This window comes from Pocillopora damicornis, chromosome 1 (assembly GCF_964200805.1).
Source record: "Pocillopora damicornis chromosome 1, jaPocDami1.2, whole genome shotgun sequence".
NCBI lineage: Eukaryota > Metazoa > Cnidaria > Anthozoa > Scleractinia > Pocilloporidae > Pocillopora > Pocillopora damicornis.
Genome location: NC_142670.1, coordinates 12,284,970 through 12,304,712, shown reverse-complemented (window position 1 = coordinate 12,304,712; position 19,743 = coordinate 12,284,970). Strand labels below are relative to the sequence as shown.

The 19,743-nt window shown below is 37.8% G+C and overlaps 2 protein-coding genes across 2 annotated transcripts in view; both read right to left on the bottom strand.

Annotated features, from left to right (window-relative positions):
* LOC149052016 (adhesion G protein-coupled receptor L4-like) overlaps window positions 1–19,743 on the bottom strand; it is a 168,593-nt gene that overhangs the window by 11,833 nt on the left and 137,017 nt on the right. The window lies entirely within an intron of this gene.
* Window positions 14,722–17,784, bottom strand: LOC149052028 (polycystin-2-like protein 2). Its single transcript, XM_089212367.1, has 3 exons — window positions 17,422–17,784; window positions 16,787–16,955; window positions 14,722–16,488 (listed from the first exon to the last, which is right to left on the bottom strand). The coding sequence occupies exons 1-3, from the start codon at window positions 17,782–17,784 to the stop codon at window positions 14,813–14,815; spliced, it is 2,208 nt and encodes a 735-aa protein (XP_089068493.1). The 3' UTR covers window positions 14,722–14,812.

Below are 19,743 nucleotides of genomic sequence, written 5' to 3'. Positions count from 1 at the left end.
AATTGGACTGATGATTTTTTGCGATTGGTATTCACCATCATTTCATTAAATCGAAAGGATAAATAAACCACATGAAAAGAACTGATGATTGAAAGTTTCATAGCTGTTGTTACTCGTAATAGCGATAGTAACTTTTCTTTGCTGGCAGGGTTAAAAGTTAGACATGTATATCGTGAAAACGTCTACTTAGATTAGTCTAAAATTAACCCAGACTGTTAGAGGATTTTATGTAAATTCTGTCGTGAGTATCACAAACGTTAGCAAAGAATGTTATTACTACGCTAAAGCACTTGTGGTACCTTTCAGTTAAAAAAACAAACAAACAAAGACAAACGAAAAGACAAAAACAAAAACAAAACTTACCATTTGCAATCTCACAAATATAAGCGTTTCCCTGACGTAAACGAGTAACACTACCAAACACGCTTTGTTCGCCAATACTGTTGAGCTTGAACATGAAAGCCACCCCGTGTTCACCATTTGGCTCCCCTTTTCCCCATTTGCAAATAGTCTTCCACTCATCCATGTCCAATTCCTGGCCCTTTTTTTTTAAACCAATACTCCATCTATTGTCATAGTTCGCAGTATTTCGCCTTTGAATCTCGTTATTGATAAAATTCCATTCTTCTTCGGTTTCAATGGAAATTAGGTCCCCTCCTTGGCTTTGGCAGATGACTCTGTTCCCGTGCCAAGACCCTCCATATAGCGAAATGATGTACGAAGAGTTTTCAAAAGTTATTTTTGGGCATTCTACAAAATGATGAAGATGACAACAAAAATAATAATTATCATAATGATGATAAAAAAACTAATTATTATGATAATTATAAACGACTGTGAATATATAAAAGTCATATCTTTGAACTGCGGATAAAGACGTGAATATGAAAGCGATTTTCGCAGTAATGAACACTACTTAAGCAGTAGTGAATTCGAAAATAGGGCCTGATCCTTGTTGTCACTCTGTTACAAAAGAATTTGCTTATGCTTTTAGCTGTACGTCTATCGAATTATGGATGCACTTGGGAAGTTTGGAGAGCACTCACTCGTGCTCTCCAAACTTCTCGCGTGCATCCATAACTAGATATACGCACGCTAAGCATGAACAAATTCTTAACTTTATGGTTGGAATGTGATCTTACCTCCGGGCGTCTCGCAAATATAGGCATTTCTATTAAGCTTAGAGATACTATTAAAGAAACCTCCATTTATAGATATCTCCGCCCTTTTTTCGTTACCACCTGGCTCAGAATCTCGCCATTTCAAAATATTCAGTGTTTCTCCACTCAGCCAAGTCCAAACCTTGCCTTTCTTCTCTAAACCAATGTGCCACGCTCTAGCATTCCAAGTACCACGCTTTTGAATCTCACGATTGATAAACTGCCATTCTTCTTCTGTTTCTATGGAGACTAAATAACCTTTCTGGTCGGAGCAAGCACGCTTGTTTTGAACCCAAATTCTTCTGCTTTTCGAAAAAAAGTAAGAGGAGTTTTTGAAACAGGTTGCTTGGCACTCTATGAGAAAAAATAAAGGAGTAAATAAATAAATGAAAAAAACGTGTACTGATGATAATAATAATGCTGCTACGAATATAGAAGCGATCCTCGATCCTCTATGAACGTTTATATACGGGAATCGAATCCATGACCTCTGCGATAGCGGTGCAGTGCTCTACCAACTGAGCTAACAAGCCAACTGGGAGCTGAATTTATTTTTTCAGGCCACATTTTCACTACTACTTAAGTAGTGTTCATAACTGTTCATCAACCGCAGTGCACATATATGATTTTCATACATTTACAGTATGGAATAATGCTGATGATGGACACGAAAAAGTGTTTTTTATACAATTAATTTTAATAACAAACGATAGACATCAAAATCCTCTACCTTATTGAAGCAAAAATTACAATCAGGCTACGTAACGTTTTAAAGGTGGAAATTGGGGAGATCAGGGTAATAGCACCGTTATTCATTGAATTTTTGTTTTGCTCTCCAACTTACGTTTTAAATCACAATCCGATGTAATTTTTTTTTTACCGTTCATGTTAAGGTGCATAAATGTTAAAATTGAAATTACACTGCCTAACCTGTTCCTGGCAAATCCATCAACAAATGAAGGATGACTGTGGAAGAGAATAAGCAAATAAATTGATTGTTATCTCAAGAATAACATTCGAAACAATGAAAAAGGTTATTAAATTTCGAGTTAGACGATGCTAATGCATTTTATTTGCTTCATACCCTTTGATATCTACCCACGAATTTCATAGCCTTCCTAGGAAGCAGACAGAGAAATTTGAAAAAGTGTCGCATCTCCGCAATTTACCAACCAGCTGAACAAAACTTGTTACATGTGGAAAATATTTAAAAGGATACGATAGACCGTCGCGAACGTCCTTCGCGAAATTCTCAAACGGGTTATTTCAAGTGCAACCAAATTATAAAATAATGAAAAGGATGTGAAATGCGCTATTCAGAAGAAAAATAGTGTTTCGTTTTAGCTTGCAAAAATTCGAAACGACGACGGCTGTTTCTTTAAGCGAAGGAATCGTGTTTCAAATCTGACCGCTCAAAAAAAACTTCTGTACAATTTGAATCTTGGTTGGTCTCCAAAATTTTTGAGGAAATTTCCATATTCCAGGGTATTACAAAGCTATGGATCAGCAGGCCGCGGAACCTGTGGAACCCATATAATATATATATATATATATATATATATATATATATATATATATATATATATATATATTTGTGTGTGTGTGTAAAAGAAGAGCAAGTAGATAAGTATAAAGTTTGCTTTCAGCTACAAAGATGAATAATTTAAAACAGAAATATGTTGTAATTGTCCATAACATCCAACTTGGTGAGCATTTGGCAGTCATCTACCCTGAGTGTTAATAATTGAATAATAATTTGAAAGCTAAAACGGTTTGGGTTCCGCGATAGTTGAATAACGCGAAGGCTCTCAATAAACCTTTAGGTTGGAATTCATTGTACATGATCCTGGAATGAGGAACACGATTTAATGCGGGCATCTTTAGAGTCTGGTGTGTTTTGTTTTAATCAAGAGTACCATATAACCGCCACCTGACATTTTTTTCTCGGATTGGTTTGGCTGAGTTTTACAGGGAGTTCCAAACTCGATTGAAATGTTTTGCAAATGGAAAGTCGAGGTATATTTAAGGTGGTACTAACCTAACGTACAACTATTAAAAAAAATTTGCACACTTTGTTGGACTCAATTGTACTCATCTCGCAACTCATCGAGCGCACGGTACTATTATCGGTTGCTGCCAATACCTGTCTTCACACTTGTACGAATGTGTCATTCCGGGTAATGCTTTTCTCAATTATTTGGCATTGTATGGAAAGTGAAAAATATTGAGAAAATTATAATAAAGATTATGATGATAATAAAAGAATCCCTAAGTTTTGCTTTAATGATTAACAAATAGTTTAGAAGGACTTGTGTAGAGTTTGGTACGTTTCGCTATTGAAGTTCCGTAGGAGAAAGAATCGAAATAAGCATTTCACAAATTGAAAGTCAATTTCGACGGTGTCATAGCTTACTTACCTAGCACACAGCACATTAAAAGGGTTTTGAAAATTTTGCCGTATTCAGTACCATTTACCACCCACTTCATCATGGGCAAGAAAATCAAAGGTTGTTGTTCAGAGTTATCGTTGCGCTTATATTTCGTTTATCCCACAGGAGAGTTGCGGACTTGCGGCATCCCCATAAAACCCTTTTGCACGAGTTAGAGTTTCATGCAAATCATGATCACTGATCACATGTTCATGGCGTAAGTCTCTATTTTCTTATTCTGTCATAGTCGGACCAATAGACAAAAAGCAGCTTCCACCAGGTGTAGAGCATTGTTTTACTAATACAATCGAAAAACTTTAAATATTTTTTGTAGGTCAAGTTTTTAACGAAGCAGCTCAAAAATAATTAATGTTAAGAATTGTAAATTTCTTTATGAGCTCTGCTAAATGGGAGTTGTCTTAAACGACTTCTGTTTTATCAACCGGCAGCTAAAGCTAGTACGCCATCTGTTCGTATGCATAAATGGAAATGATTGCTATTTATTCATCTTCCTTATGACATACTTTTCAGTTGGTGGGTCTAATTACTTCGTATGCCTTCAACTTTGATGAAATAACTCGTTCGTGTGTCAATTAACGTACATTATTATTTTCATACCACGGCAAACCCTGATTTCTTCTTGGTTTTCGGTTTTTGGATTTCTTCTTAGTATCTCCACGCTCATGGAATAATTGATTATTTAGTCCAGAATATTCCCCAGCCCTAGCTGCGAAGTATTTAGTTATTCGAAGCTTGGAGCGTTTTGACCTATCACATTTGAGTGGTGTAGAGAGAAATGTACTTATATATTTAGAATAATTATTTTATTTGTTTTTACTTCTTTTGTCTTAATCGTACGTTTCGTCGTCCATGTTTATTTATAAACGTGTATGACGTAACCTAGACTGTTGTAAACTGTGAGGCACATCTACGTAATCGACTCCTTCTCTTACTTGTTGGATTCCTTTTCAATGCTACGTCTCCACAATAGCTATAATTGAAAACTGGGCCTATTGAAATATTCCGCATTTCTGTCGCTGAGCTTTTTCCTTTAAATTGTATACTCTTTGTAAAAGTTCTTTAATCGTTGTTTAATTATGTGTGCTGAGTAGTTTATAATCTCTTAGTTTACGCCATTTCCGCCCAACATTGTCCCAATTTAATTCCAAGTTAGTCGATGTATTTTCGATTCAAAACGTTACTCCTGTCTTAGAAATGCGAAAAAAATGGGTAATGCAACTGATCCACAAAAGATCCAGTCATAAGGGTTTTTCTTGTTCTTTCTAAATGAGCTGTTTATCTATTCAAACATTTATGTATTCATCTATTTGTTCATTAAACAACAACTTTGAATGTCAGCGCTACCTGCTAAGAGTATTAGTATTACTTGTTATTGAAGAAATGTAAAATGGTTTCCGTGTTTACATAGCCTGATGTAAACACGCGGGAGGTTGGGAGAACACTCGATAAGCGTAGGAAACCACGACGCGAAGCGGAGTGGTTTCCAGCTTGTCGAGTTTACATACGCTCATGTAAAATGGTTTTATGGCCAATCAGATTACTATTTGAATTATTTTATAAAATACGATTTCAACGACAGAAAGAGCAATATCTACAAACAAACCCAACTAATTTATTAAACAACTTGTCATATCCTTACCAAGGAGAGACTCGTAAAGGTCACCACTGACACAATATCACAGTTGTCTCTAATCTAACTCGAGATTAACACTCTTCCATAGTAGCTCTCTCTCGGTATATTTTTTTGAAAAGCCTCACAGGAGAATATGGCAACCTCTTCCACTTTTTTGTTTTAGTTTTTTATTTTTTGAGAGTGGTCGTCTTCCCCTGTTGGCTGCGACAAATTGGTCATCTCCTTTATGACTCGAACGAGTGTCAAGATGTTGAGCTGAAGAATGTAATAGAAATAAATTGATTATTTAGATATTGTTATCGAATGGCCAAAACAGGAGAGGATCCTTGCCAAAGACGTTACTAGTTTGGTAACAAGTGTTGGATGAAGAGTCATTTGCAGGGAATAGAACTCCAAACTGGGGGACCTAGATTACGAGCTTCGATTCTCTGACAATGAGCTAAAGAATCTCGAACTTAAGTGTCTAAACCGAGTCAACTATGCAAAGTGAATCCTCATGTTAAATTATATAAACCTAATAAACCTGCTCCTTTCATCTTGCTCAATGTTTTTTTAATTATTTTTCCGCGACAAAATATCAATGTGAAACTGAGGAAACATCAACAAAGAAGGAGAATATTTTTTTATACTATGTAGCAAAAGTTGGAGAATTTATGAAGCTATCCTATGCCTGTGAAGATATCAATAGGTAAAAATTGACCAGCATCCCCGCAAACAGCGGCTACGTCCAAAGTTTTTTGTGAGTAAATAGGAAAAGAAAAATGGTAAATGTTGTGCGGGGTCATTTCATAAATACTTAACTCGCTTTTAAAGACCAGAGACAAAATATTTGGCAGCAATTAGTACAGGTATACCAATCACAATCACCAACACTAATCATAAACTCAATGAAAGCTACATAGGCGACGAATATCCAGATGAGGTTGTTAATCGAGGAAAGTCAGCAGCTAAACTCGAAGAAGTGAAAGAAAAGAAAGAAAGACAAATTTTCAGCAAATGAAATGATACCGATTTAAAAATATATACAAAAAAAACAAAGAATTAAATGCAACAAATTAAAAGGAGAAGAGCAAGAACAAACCCTTGAGTTTTTTTTCCCACTACTTATCACTCGTATAGCTTTGTAACCCTTCCTTTTTTTTCCAGTAGCGATGCCAAGTAAAATGGCCACCAAGATCACTGGAAGACCTTCCCACAAAGAAAGGAGGGAAATCGAAACACTTCACTGCATGACAACACCATATTTGGCGATCCGAAAGCATGATTACAGTTTCCAGTGCATGTTGTAAAATAATGACCTAACCCCATGAGATGACGTGATACATGTACATTTTGGTGTTGATGTTGTAAACTTTCACAACGAAGAAGTAGAGGTCAATTCCCTCAATCAGCATCCAATGGAAAGCGGCCATCAAGAAATATTGTATAAGAACTGCTATTGTAACACAGGCAGCCTGTGGAAAGAAAGGGTTTTCGTATAATTCTTCATATGGGTGAGCATGTGAAAGGCATGTAAAAAATTTCATTCTTTCTAATGAATGTGTTTACAAACCTTTCATCTAGTTCTTGAAGCCTACGCGCGAAAAGTTTGGACTCTTGCACGCTCTCTGGAGCTTCAACGCTGATCCGTCAATGAACGCGAATTTTAACTTCGGCCCCCCTGCAGAGCATTTTTAAATGTCTTCTCTGTTAGCCTTTTGTCCAGACTTCCAACGGTGAAGCCGTACGACTACTTCTCAGTGCAAACTGCTTATCATTTTTTTCTTAAATACAAGGCCTGGATACAGTGGCCCATGTATTTCAGCACCACGGTCTCCTTGGCTTTTCCAATTTCGAGCAACAAGTTTTAAGTATTAAAATTTCTAGGCACAATTTTGCCGAGGAAAGAAATTTGTTTAGTTTCTTAGCTACTCTCTACAGGTTTATGAAAAGCAATTCTCAACATTAGTATTGTGATATTATCATATCATTTTAAATTAATGTGTAATAATACTTTACCTAATGCAAGTGCACTCGCTATTTCTTTGTCCTTATTGATGTCCGCTAGAGACTTCGGAAACTTTCAGATCACACCCTTTTCAGGCTTTAAGATGTCAATCAGACTCGCCGAGCGGTGTACGAACACGACCGAACGCACGGGAAGAAACACTGATTGTATTGACGAGTGGCGTAACAGCAATCAATAGAGTTTCCCATAATGAGATAATGGACTACAAGAAAATAGAAAAAGGCAAAAAGTGAATAACGAACAACTTTTATGAATCAAAAAGAACAATTGATAATATTTAGATGTAACAAAGTATAAAAGCAGAGCTGCAGGGGGTTTATTACTGTACAGCCCTTTACCTCATTAAAACCAATCACGGGCTGTCAAAGAATTTATTCATGGAAAACTAGGAAGGAGCATTAATCTTGTAGAAGGGGGCATGGAGTCAAGGGCTTTTCAGAGGTTGGAGGGCAGCTTTCCTTTATTCATATAAGAAATGAGACGGTCATCTTCTTATGCTAGTTCCCTGGATAATAAAAGTGAATGATAATGACTGGCTAGATAATTGATGCAAATAGGAAGTAAAGGATTAAAAGCAGAACATTTTAAAATTATTGACGGAAAGCTTCCTCAGTGAACAAATCGATTGGATCAAAGAAGTTATGAAAGACCAAGTAAAAACTGGGAACATTGACAAAGCGATGTTGGAATTTTTCGGTCTGAAGCGGAGATAAAAAAAAAAAAAAAGAAAACTTCGCTGCCTCGATTCAAGCCTTCTGCGCGCTATTTATTTTTTATTTAGTGCATAGAGATAAATCTGTACTCGAGCCACGATGCCTATCCAGCAACAGGGTATTCTTGTTTCTGTAGCGTCAAGTGACAAAAAGGATTGCAATTCTCCCCTTGGCCGGAATGCTCGTCCGTGACATGTTCCTCCCCCCCTCCCCCCACCCAACCCCTTGCTCAGCATTTCGTCAGATTGTTCTGTCAGTTCGCCGGTACCCATTAAACTCCAAGATGAAGCGAGGCACCGTGAGGATAAAGAGTCTTGCACAAGAACAGAAAAAACGGCTAAAAAATATACAAAGCTTTAAAATGCACGAGCTGAGCTCCTAGGCCATTAAATCTCTTGTTTTACCCAGTCGTCGCCGCAGTGGATTAGAGACCTTAAGCAAACCACGACGACGGCGGCAACGGGGACGTAGCAAAACAAAAAATATAATGAGCAGAACAATTGCGATGGAATGCAGCGTTAGGGAAACTGAGGCTTATGGAAGAGAGAGAATCATGAGCGTAGCCGTGAACCACGCAGTAAGCTCGAATTAAATGTCAGACGAGATGTAACCTTCAAGCTAACTCTTCCTGTTAGAGATGTTTTTTCGTTCAGTCAGCGGAAAACAAAACGGCGTCGCTCGAATAAAGAAATCGCAAGGGTCTGCCTCCTCTTCTCGTGTTAACGGAGGTTTGTGTTTCTTTTGAGGGAAAAAATAGAACAAATAGTCAATTACCCTCATTCATCGTTTTCGAATAAATCAGCTGCGTATTCATTGCCGCAATTTAAATAAATAATCTCTTGGAAAAGTTCAACTTGAGCTACTAGGCTAGCTTACACTGCAAGCACATTTTCATCTCGTTTCTTTTTTTACAATTTTGCCGTAGTTCATTGTTACAATGGTTTCCCTTGAGCTACACGGCTAGATCACGCTACCATAACATTTGGACGTGATGTTGAAAAAAGGACAACATCAAGAACCACATCGCTTAAAGATTTCATTATGCTGCGATCGGGAATTTTAAGACTTAATTGTCTTCATTCAAAACATTAGAAGCTTCTGGTGATTACCGAATTCCCTAGCAGTCGAAAAACTACGGGAAATAGCCTCATATTGAGTAAACAATCTCAGTCGCTGTGACCGCATAAGTCGAAATACCTGGTTTGTTTAAGAAGTGATCATATTTTAAATCAGTCAGGAGAGATTTATTTGGAAAGAAATGTAGCTGTGACTATCCCAGGCATGTCAGAAGTATCTAAGATGTCTAGCAAAAATAAATTAGGACGGATAGTTTTGTGTTTGACTTTCTTTAAGTTTAGAGACTGCGTGAGACCTTTGTATGGCAAGGGATTAGATTGTTATAATCTTAAACACAATTTTGAATTGTGCTGCGCTGAAGCCGAGAATCTCAAATTCCTTTCTACCAAAAAGATGATTTTTCGAAATGAAACTTACCTCATTCAGCTAATAATGAAAGTATTGTAACCGAGAGCATCTTGACAACCGTCAGCCAATTGATCAGGAAAGTTTGCACGTACGCGAGTGCCCTCGATTGTTTTCACTTTGTAAACAGTTTGCAGCTTTTGAGTGTCAATGTTTTAGCTTCGTATTTACGTAAGAGATTACGTTAACCTCTGGTCGTGCGCGATGACTGCCGCATTGGTTACTCGACAACGTGTCAACAAAAGACAAAACATCCGGCTTTGAGGAGTAAACAAACTGACTCGCGTTCCAGTTTTCAAAAACCTTTTTATTTATAATCAACGAGAAGATATTATAGATATTCATATATTATAGATATTATAGATATTAATATTTGCTGAAATTACACCGCCTTTTCTTTGCCAATGGACCATAACAGATTACACACCTGACACAAAAGAATATATTTGCCAGACGATTGTATTTTGAATGTACAATTAGTCAACACGATGAATTTAGAAGCGTTAACTATCAAATAATATTGAGAAGGTTTTAAACATTACTCACAGAGGAATCCATATTTTAAAACCACCTTTATAAAGAAAGAACCAAATAATGAATTAGTCGAGAGGTAAAGGTATTAAAGCTAATAGTAAGTATAATTGTCTGGATAAGTGAACTATTTAAGTGATCACCAATTTTTCATCTGACTTCCCCTCCGCGAGACATGAAATTAGTGCCAATCACTTTCATGGACATTAGCTCTTTTCAGGACAATACGCGCTTCTTGATCGACCGTTCCTTCTAACTTTAAGCAGTTTCTATCGCGAACATTTCTTTTTGTCATGCAGCTGGAAGTTCAAGATCAACGAGTGTTATCGACGACACTGAACAATATCGAAACCACGGATAAATGGTCTTTGGTATTACTGCTTTTTTTCTCAGAAACTTTACAGATTTCTAGTTTAAGCAATCCTCTTTGAAAGTGATGGTATATTGTAAAGTGGCACCCGAGTTTATAGAGCAGTATCCAAAAATTTCATTTTATTCTCGTATCGTAACCAAGTGTTGATATCTCTGACCATGTTCAAGCCATTTGCATTAATCTCAGACATACCTCAATCGTCTCTTGACGTCATTTAATGACTAAGTAACATTAGCTAGCTAATTAGTGGTTGACTTAAAAATTAAAACAAGACATGTCAGAAATATCATATGATCATTACATTATGGTGAGCCTGGGAGAGAAATCAACTGTCCTTAGCAAAACAACCCAGATGCGTAACTATGGCGCGTGAGTGCATCAAAAAATAGGGGGGAGGGGAGGGGCGGGAATGAAGCACTAGAAAGAATATCACCCCCTTTCTTTGCCAGAGTGATTAAAGTCACAATTTTTGAAATGAAAAAAATCTACTCCAGACACTCAGAAGTAGGACCCTCCCCTCCCCTGTTAAGGAACTCTGCTAGCAGTCCTTTGTCGAAACAAAGAGCGAACAAGTCGTCAACACTCTATATATTTTGAGCTTTAAGGAAAGGAAATTAGTTGCTTTTCGGACGCCATCAAGAAAAGAAAAATGATCCTTTTCAATTAGTATTTAAAGCATGAAATGTCACAGACATCTAACGTGAACTATATTGAGTAACATTAAGGATGAAAATGCAATAAAGTGATATTCTCCTAATTATTTTTTTCCGTTGATTCATGCAGTTCTGACTTTTTTTGTTGATTTGATATGTTTTTGATACTTTGAGACAACATTCGATGCTCACCAAAATATTGAAACCCGCACCGTAAATCGTTTCTTTCCGTTGTAAATAGCCAAAAAACATATATGGAAATGATTTAATTAAAACAAGTCAGGCCAATTATTTCCATAGGGAATGGGCAGGCTTGGATGACCACCACTAACCGTGTATGAGAAACATTATATTATTTGCCGCTGAGGGGTGGGGTGGGGAATAGATGTTTTTATTACTTAATATTATTATTGTTGTTATTTAATTATTTCCATAGGGAATGGGCAAGCTTGGATGACCACCACTAATCGTATGTGAGAAACAATTCATTATTTGTCGCTGATGGGTGAGGTGGGGAATAGATGGTTTTCAGGGGGAACGGAAGAAGGATCAGTCGTCGCTAATAAAGTATATAAGTGGACTTAATAAAATTGGCGGCAAATTTTCTTCAAATGAGTGGGTTTTATTAAAAATATTACAGAGCCTTATAAGGGGATGGGGGGGGGGGGGGGAGGGGGGAAGTGTAAAATCCTTAAACTCCGCCACTTCCCCAAAGGAAACAAATCAACAAACGCTGTCCCTGATAGATTTGATTCTTCTTTATTTAGACCTTGATTTTACTCGATAGTAAAGTACAGCTTGATTATTCAATCAGCGAAAACTAGAAATGCGTTTAATTCTTAAAGCCGTGTCTGTCAACCCTTTTCCTCTCCATTAGCAGTTTTCAATCTCGTACCCAGGGCTTTTCGCTCCCTAGAAAATCTGGAGATGCTCCGGTAATGACTTTACGGATTCTTTTTACGCAAACGTCATGTTGAAAAAGTTTTTCAAGGAACTCAAAGTGACAAGCTTTGTCGGGTGGGTAGAACTTGATAGTTATAGCTTTTCCTTCCTCACTAAACGGAGAAGACAAATTTTATGCTGGTATATATTCCAAATCCTGACAAAAATAAGCACTCATACTCAATTATTCAAACTCTGTAATCCCGTACAAACTTTTGCCATTTTTTTATAGTTTTCAAAACTTTCTTAGCTCAATGAATTTGTACACAAACCGCTGCCTCGGTTCTACTCCTCTCCTGTTTCATGGTGGAGCAGGCGCAGATAATGTTCGGAGTGAGATTGTGACTTAGATCGTTAAGTTTTTTACGTCATTGTTAATATTTGCTAAAGTTCTGTTTTCTGGGTTGAAGAATTTCTCCAAATACCAAGAAAAATTTTTTTGTAGAAACTTTGCTTTTCGTCATCAAAGGAAATATTTGAGAATAAGTTTCAAATTTGATTCAATCAGTTTTGAATGTCTTGACAAATATTTGATTTCTGTGATAAGATATAGTGCACGTTTTGTATTTTAGACAGTTTTTACTCACTCGATTGTTCAATATTTTTCTAAATAACTCTCGACTGTGCGATGACACGGGAAAAATCTCAATGGTTGAATATAACGAAAACTATAATTAACATTACCACACTCAGTATTTTTAAGTAGAGTTTTAAAGCTGATTGTAATGTGTTTTGAAACTAGATTTAAACTCGGCGAGTTAAGCCATCACACGTTGTAGATCTTAATGGTTGTGATAATATTATAGCTGACTAAATTTTTTATTAAAGAGCGACACCTTGACTTTCCGGTCATTAAATGTTTTGGAGGAAATTTTCTCAGATTTGATGGTTTTTTAGTTTTGTGAACGTCTTTCGAGCGACAATTTTCTCTTCCGCGTGCGCACTTTCATTGAAAAGCTTAGCGAACACATCTTTATTTGGACCAACGTTATGACGTGAAAAGGGGTAGAAAAACGTTACGGCCATGGGTGCGGTTTCTGCCTCTTTTGTGGGACCTGTTTTCCCTATTGAGAAGGTCACGATTCAGAGGAAATGATTTTTTACCGACGCAAAATGACACCTTTTATAGAAAGGTGCTTCTCATTGGCGAAGCCAAAAAGCAGATTTTCAGTATCGATAATAAAAAAGTTTGGCTTGTGAATTACTCTTGAACTTCCATCAGTTTTTACTCGTCTAAAACGGCCTTTATTTCAATTTTACCACCTCTTCTCAACCGAAATTTTCCCTTGAGTCCCGCCAAACAGCGGAAAAGTTAACTCTTCACAGATCCAACAAAAACTGAGATGATCAAAGAGTGACCAGGAAAGTTGCGGTACAATGTGTACGTAGTAAGCTCGCCTGACAGAAAGTCTTCAGACAGCTTATATAATTACAGAAAAAACAAAGTGTGACGTTTGTTCACAAACTGGTTGACTCATCTCACCTTGCTGATGTCGTTTTTCCTCGAGGTTTCCCTTCTGAATACTTGAACTAGGTTTTCCTCTACTTTGGTCACATTACCTCTTTATAGGCTACAATAAATATTCTATTTTTTTCTTTTACTATGAGAATCGATTTACCCTCGAAAAAAAAGATGTCATTTTACGCTTGTGGTCCTTTACCTCTCTACGATGACCTTTTTCTCTGTCTTCAAACTGGCCGCTGGGATGAGTTTCTGCTGCCCGCTCTTTACTATCACTTGACAAAGCGTTCAACCGTTTGCGCGTGTGCGGATATTTCGTTTTCAAGCTGTCAAAGTCGATGGTAAATTACTGGGGTAACAAAGTATCCGTAGTTGAATAAACTTCGTGTTCAAAAAAATCTGTATTTTTCCTTTGTCAAACTTTTGTTGTTTCCTGTCATTGACTCAATTCTTTCCTTAGATTTTGCGTCAGACAGGTTGCTTTGTAACCTTTACTTTACCATATTACGCGGAGAATTTCCAGCCAAAATTGTTCCACTTGTGTGTTTCAAAAGAGATTAACTGTTTCCATGAACAGTATCCCCGTTTAGGTATGTTTTTTTCCTTCTCTTTTCTTTTCCTTTTTTTTTTTGGGGGGGGGGGGAGGGGGAGGGGGAGGAAGACTTTAAAAAAGAGCTAACATGTGCTGTCAGTGTTTTGGAAAGCTCAGTTTTTAGTTTTTTACCCATGGGTCAATTCTCTGTTGACCGTCACTTTTAGACCGTTGTTTGTAGAGATCGAAAAGTACGCTTTACGTTGAGCGATAGCATAGACGGTTGAATGTACATGTCAAAAGTAATTTGTGAAAGAAGATGGTGTCGAATACACTCAAATGTAGAGGAAAGGCGACAAAAAGTTTCGTCTGGTTCTTCTTTACCTTGGGGTAGCACCGACTAGGGGTAGTTTTCGTTTGCTGGTACTCCACAAGCACTAAATGGAGCAATTTTTTGTAAATATCTTGCCACTGATGAGATGATTGCTGACATTCTAACGAGGCCTTTCCCTAAGCACCGCTTCGAGAAACTAATCTTCAGGTCGTGAAGCTACGTTTTAATTATCTAATTTAGATGGACCTACATACAAACATAATACACTCTGAAGGAAAGTAGCAAAAAATTCTTTCTACTTGATCGCCTCTACGTTTTTGTTGCCACCTCTATGTTACCATCCTTTATCAAGGTTTTCTTTATTTTAAGCGTGAAAAATTCAATTATAAAGAAAAGAACGCATTTAATACGTATACGTGCGAAGCATTTCAGCCATTTGCCAGTGATCACGGGGTAATGTAGACTACAGTCCCTATCTTTCAGTCTAATTCTCGAGTATATGATCTATTCCTTTCACCATTTATCTATTTCCTCTCTCTTTAGAAGTCACAGGCTCGCATTGTTTCCATTAGATAATGATATTCTTCGTCCTCTTTTGAGAATCCCGCCATAACCCTATCAAGCCGCTGAAACAATTCATACCCTCTTTTCTCTAATTTCCGAAGATGAGAGTTAGCGACATCCTCTTGAAATCGAACTTTCTTCCTTTTTTTACCTTTGCAGTGTTCTTCATGGCTCATTCTTCCCAGTGTTTTCAAGAATTTGCTAATTCCACCGAAAAATGATTTTCTTCTTGAGTATTTCGGCTGTTTTTCTCCTGGTTCTTGGCCCGTTTTTCCCCTCAAAGCTTTGATGGCCTCACTGATTTGGTCAAAGTTGATTTTTGAACTCTTCTTGGAATCAAGGGTAATGCTTCTATCTACGGCTTTTTTCTCTCCCGCGTTTGATGCTTGGGAGACTTTCAGTTGTCTCAGTCTACTGCTAACAGAATCGAAAAATGTGTTCCGTTCTTTTGAGCCTTTGCAACGAACCTCATCAACGAGCTCGTGCAACTCACTTTCGTTCGCGGTAACCTTTGCATCCAGAAGTGCATCGTTTATTACGCCGATAAAAAAGTTCATGGAGATAATTGTTAGGGTGAAAAGAATAGCAAAGACGAATATCTTAGCGTATGTGCTGTTTACCTCTGCTAATTCACTGATTGGTCTGGCTTTCACTCTTCCAAGAGTCAGTTCGAGTTGGAAATAAGCTGCTTTTAGCACTGAGGAGTAGCGCTCAGATCCAGTGCCAAACATCAATACACCGGCGTGAAGAAATGCCACGAAGAGAATCAATAGGACAATGCTAAAGGATGAAAGAGATTTTGCAGATATCGTCAATGCTTTGGAGAATACAGCAACATGTTTATTGAAGCGAATGACTCGCAGGAGTTTTGCAGTGACGATAAACATCAGGATTCCAAGTACAACATTTTCTGCTTCATGCCAAATGATAGCTTTTTTGAAACTTATATTTGCATAACTGTTTTCTTTTAACCTTGCCCATGTTGAAGAGACTATGATTTGTCGTTTTATGTACAAAACCACGGCCAACACGGAGAAAACAACCTGGGACATCTCCACCCAATTCCACAGGGACTGGAAATACCGGGAACGGTGATTGAAAAGCTTGAAGCATTCTCTTCCCAAAAACAGCAGAACGGATACAGCGTATAGTAAAATGCAAATCAAATAGAACTGATATGAAGCTGTGTTTGTAGGATCAAGAGAAAGAATGTCAGTTTGTACCAAAGCTTCTTTGAGTCCTGATGCCTCAACTTCGTAAAAGTATGTGGCAACACTTAAAATATTCACCGACGGATTAAACACGGAAAACTGTGCGAGAACCACCTGGGTTTGCCTGTCAAGCCAACCGTTGTTTTGCAAAGTGGTTACGGCTTTGAACCCCGTATGGTTCTTGTACCCAAGGTCTGCTACAAATCCTCCTCCACGATAAAATGAGAACTGTCCCCACTCTGACCCGCTATCACTTTCTTCCGCATTTTGATATCGCCATGGCTTCGGGCAAAGTCGAAATAAATCTTCGTCTCTTGTAGAGTTGTCGACAAACCTCCAGCCCGGTTCGTAGAAAGCGGTCTTGTCTTCGTTTGTTTCCGAATATCCTTCGTAACATTCCTGGAAAGTTGTCTTCATGTATTTTAACACGTTGCATGGTGCTGTAAGTTTAATAAAAAAAGGGACATTTATTAGAAAGTTTGTTTTGGAACTAATTCAATCTACAGGTATAACACATCTCCCATATTCTTTATCGTATAGGAAAATTTAGTCAAAAACCGGATATTCACTTGTGCCCGTTTTTTTCTAAAAAAGGTGTACAGACCAATACAAAATAAAGTAGAATATCAAAATCTTGACAACGTATGCCAAACACTTTGACAGAAAAAAAAATTATATTTTCTGGGCGTCTCCTTTAGGGTGAGGTAGAGTTAAAAGTAAATAAAAGAAAGGACTTACTCGATTTCACTCTCAGTTGCCTTAATCGAGCCATCCCGACGAGAAGAGAGCGTTTATTACCAATGTACATTGTTTTTTTCTCTTCCTGACCGCTGTACCATCTACCGGAAAACACTCCAGGAATGAAAACTTCCCGCAGCCAGCTCCAGTACTTCCTGTCATCTGCCATCTGAGTTCAATGAAAATTAATACGTTACTTACAATTTGTGACTACATCACCTTTCGTATCGCTTATTGTGGATATGATGCCTAAAAACAGACTAAATAAAAAGAAAATCAAGAACGGGAGATGTGTTGGTCGGATTTCACGGACTGGGATGGAGGCATGACTCGCTGGTGGATCAGGAACATTTAGAAACAGGTAAGGAAGCCAAGCCATTATGATGCAAAGTCTGACAAGAATTGATAAAGATTCTAACCAAAATTCGAAATGTGATCATAACAGTTGTTCTATACACAACCCACGGACTTGAAAAGTAGCAATAATTCCCAATAAAGAAAGGAGGTGTTTACGCTTTGCAGGATACGTTTATGTCGTGAAAATAAATTTCAAATAGGGTTTGGCAATCCAGAATCAATCGTTGGGTAATATCAGTCTTTTAACGATTTCTCCAAACACAATAAATGTTACTCACATTGTTAAAATTGGGCAGTCCATCTCGAATTGATCTGGTCATTAGGTAACGATGGTCATTTCTGTTTCCATAGCACACTACCATTAACAAGAAAACGAAAACCAAGTAGATACCCAACTCTGTGAAGTAACGTGACAGGTTCTGTTTCTTGGCCTGGCGTTTCCTCATCTTTTCTACTTCCGATAATTTCAACGTCCACAGCCTTTGTTTTGAGCGACCACTTTCAACTTGATTAGAGTCTTCACATGCAGGTACCGTTGATCTCTTCGCCTTCATCTTGATAATGGCCGCCAAAACTACAGCTGTAAAGAACACTTTAACTGGTTCCATGATTGTGACATCTTGAGCAAAGGAGATAAGCATTGAGGACAGCCACTGCTCACTGACACTCAAATCAGGCTATAGAAGATTGTAAACGTAGCAAAAATAACACAAGAACCGAAAAAAAAGAACCAGGCGATACTTTTGATTAGATTAGCTTTATAGCAAGGACTGTTGTTACTCGAGGACTTTTTGGATGCTTTTTTAAATAAAAGCACTATTAGTATGTTTATGGGTGCAACAATGAGCGCACTTTCAATACCAGTAACCACTTGTCTCCACGAGAATTTCAGCAGTCCAACTTGAATAGGTTGTTCATATTTACCTTGGAGCTCATAAAATATTGCGTTTGCAAACATGGATGTCAAAAGCACTGAAAGGCAGCAAGAAACCCGCTGTACTCTTGAAAAGTGACTTCTCTTTGGTTTGGCAGCAACTGACACCCAGATATGTAGCTCCGTAAGCCCTCTCCGCCAGCGTTTTGCAACCTCACTGGCAAAGTCCATTTGAGATACCGTTGCTTGAAACATTCGCTCGATAAGCCCGTCTCCGCGCTCAAGAGCAAACCACTGACTGACCATAAATTTCCAAGACTGATTGGATTGTACGTCCCGAATGAAAATTTCCTCTAAGAACCACGAAGGACTGTCACCAAAGTTGTTATGACCAATCTTCACTTCTCGAATCACACCAAGAGATTTGTTAACATACAGTACAAACATGGCCGAGTTACCACGAGAGAAGAACACGTCAATTGAACCAGTCTCTACTTGGCTGAGCTGAAGAATGTCACTCCTTCCGTCAGAACCGTAAATCTCCATAGCAACTTGAGCTGTTGTGCCTGAGTATACCCAGACTCCTGTAGTTATTACTATCTGGTATCCATATGTACTCTCTGGAGAGGATGGCAAATGGACTGGTAAAACGTTCTTAAGAAAAATGATAATACCATTAATGAATCGGTGATTTACTTTTTTTTACTTTTTCCCTTACTTAAAGAAAAAAAACATATATATATATATTGTTGATATTAAAAAACTTGGAAACCTTAAATGATCTCTGTGATTTCTTCCAAGTTTGCTGAGCACTTTTTTTGAGGATACTTAGAAAAATATGAATTCTGCAAGTTTTCAAAGCGTATTAAGTTCTACATAATACAAAATATGTTCAGAACTTACATTTTTAGAGTCTTCTATGTCTGTCTTCCTGACGATAACAAGCACAATCACGTAACTTAAGAAAATCAACGCCACCGCCAAAATAACTGTGATATTTCCAGATTCTGGCAACTTTTGAATCTGCACTTGAACCTTGTCGAAGTCGATAGGATTCGGTTTAACCAAAAGACTTCCCCAGAAGGATGTCAGGTGATCGCAGCTGCAGTTAATAAATCTGTCCAATGCTGCTAAAATCTGGAATTGTCCAGAGAGAAAATCACTGTTTCGGTTTTCAGTGCTAATAATGCGTCTTGTCCATTCAAAGGTATTCAAAGGTCGTGATTAGCTATGAGAATAATTTTATTTTTTACGATGGAAGACTACACACGGGCTCGACAAAGTTTTGTCTCCTAGATTTTCAGTTGCCAAATAAGCGAAGATGATCACAATGGAGCAGTCATTTTTCCACAATTACGTGAAACCCACGAATTCTATGAAAAGTGTCTGAACTAATTCCACATTATAAAAATTATTCGATAATGTTAACACTTTACACCGACTCACCCGACAGCCTTTTGTTACCCACATCTCAACTTTCACTGACCAGTATACACAGCTACCGAAGGTCACCCTCAGAGTATAGTTCTGATCGGTTTTGGAATCATAAGCTGGTGTCACAGATGCAGTTTTACTCATGGGTAGGGTAGGTGGAGGATCTTTGACTTCGACGCAAGAGCGCTTTTGCCGTCCAGCTGTAAAACACGATCTTTTCTTTCTCCTGTGTGGGGTGGTCGTGGTGGCATTATAGTTTTTTACGCCCAGAAAGTATTTTCCAGGATGCCTA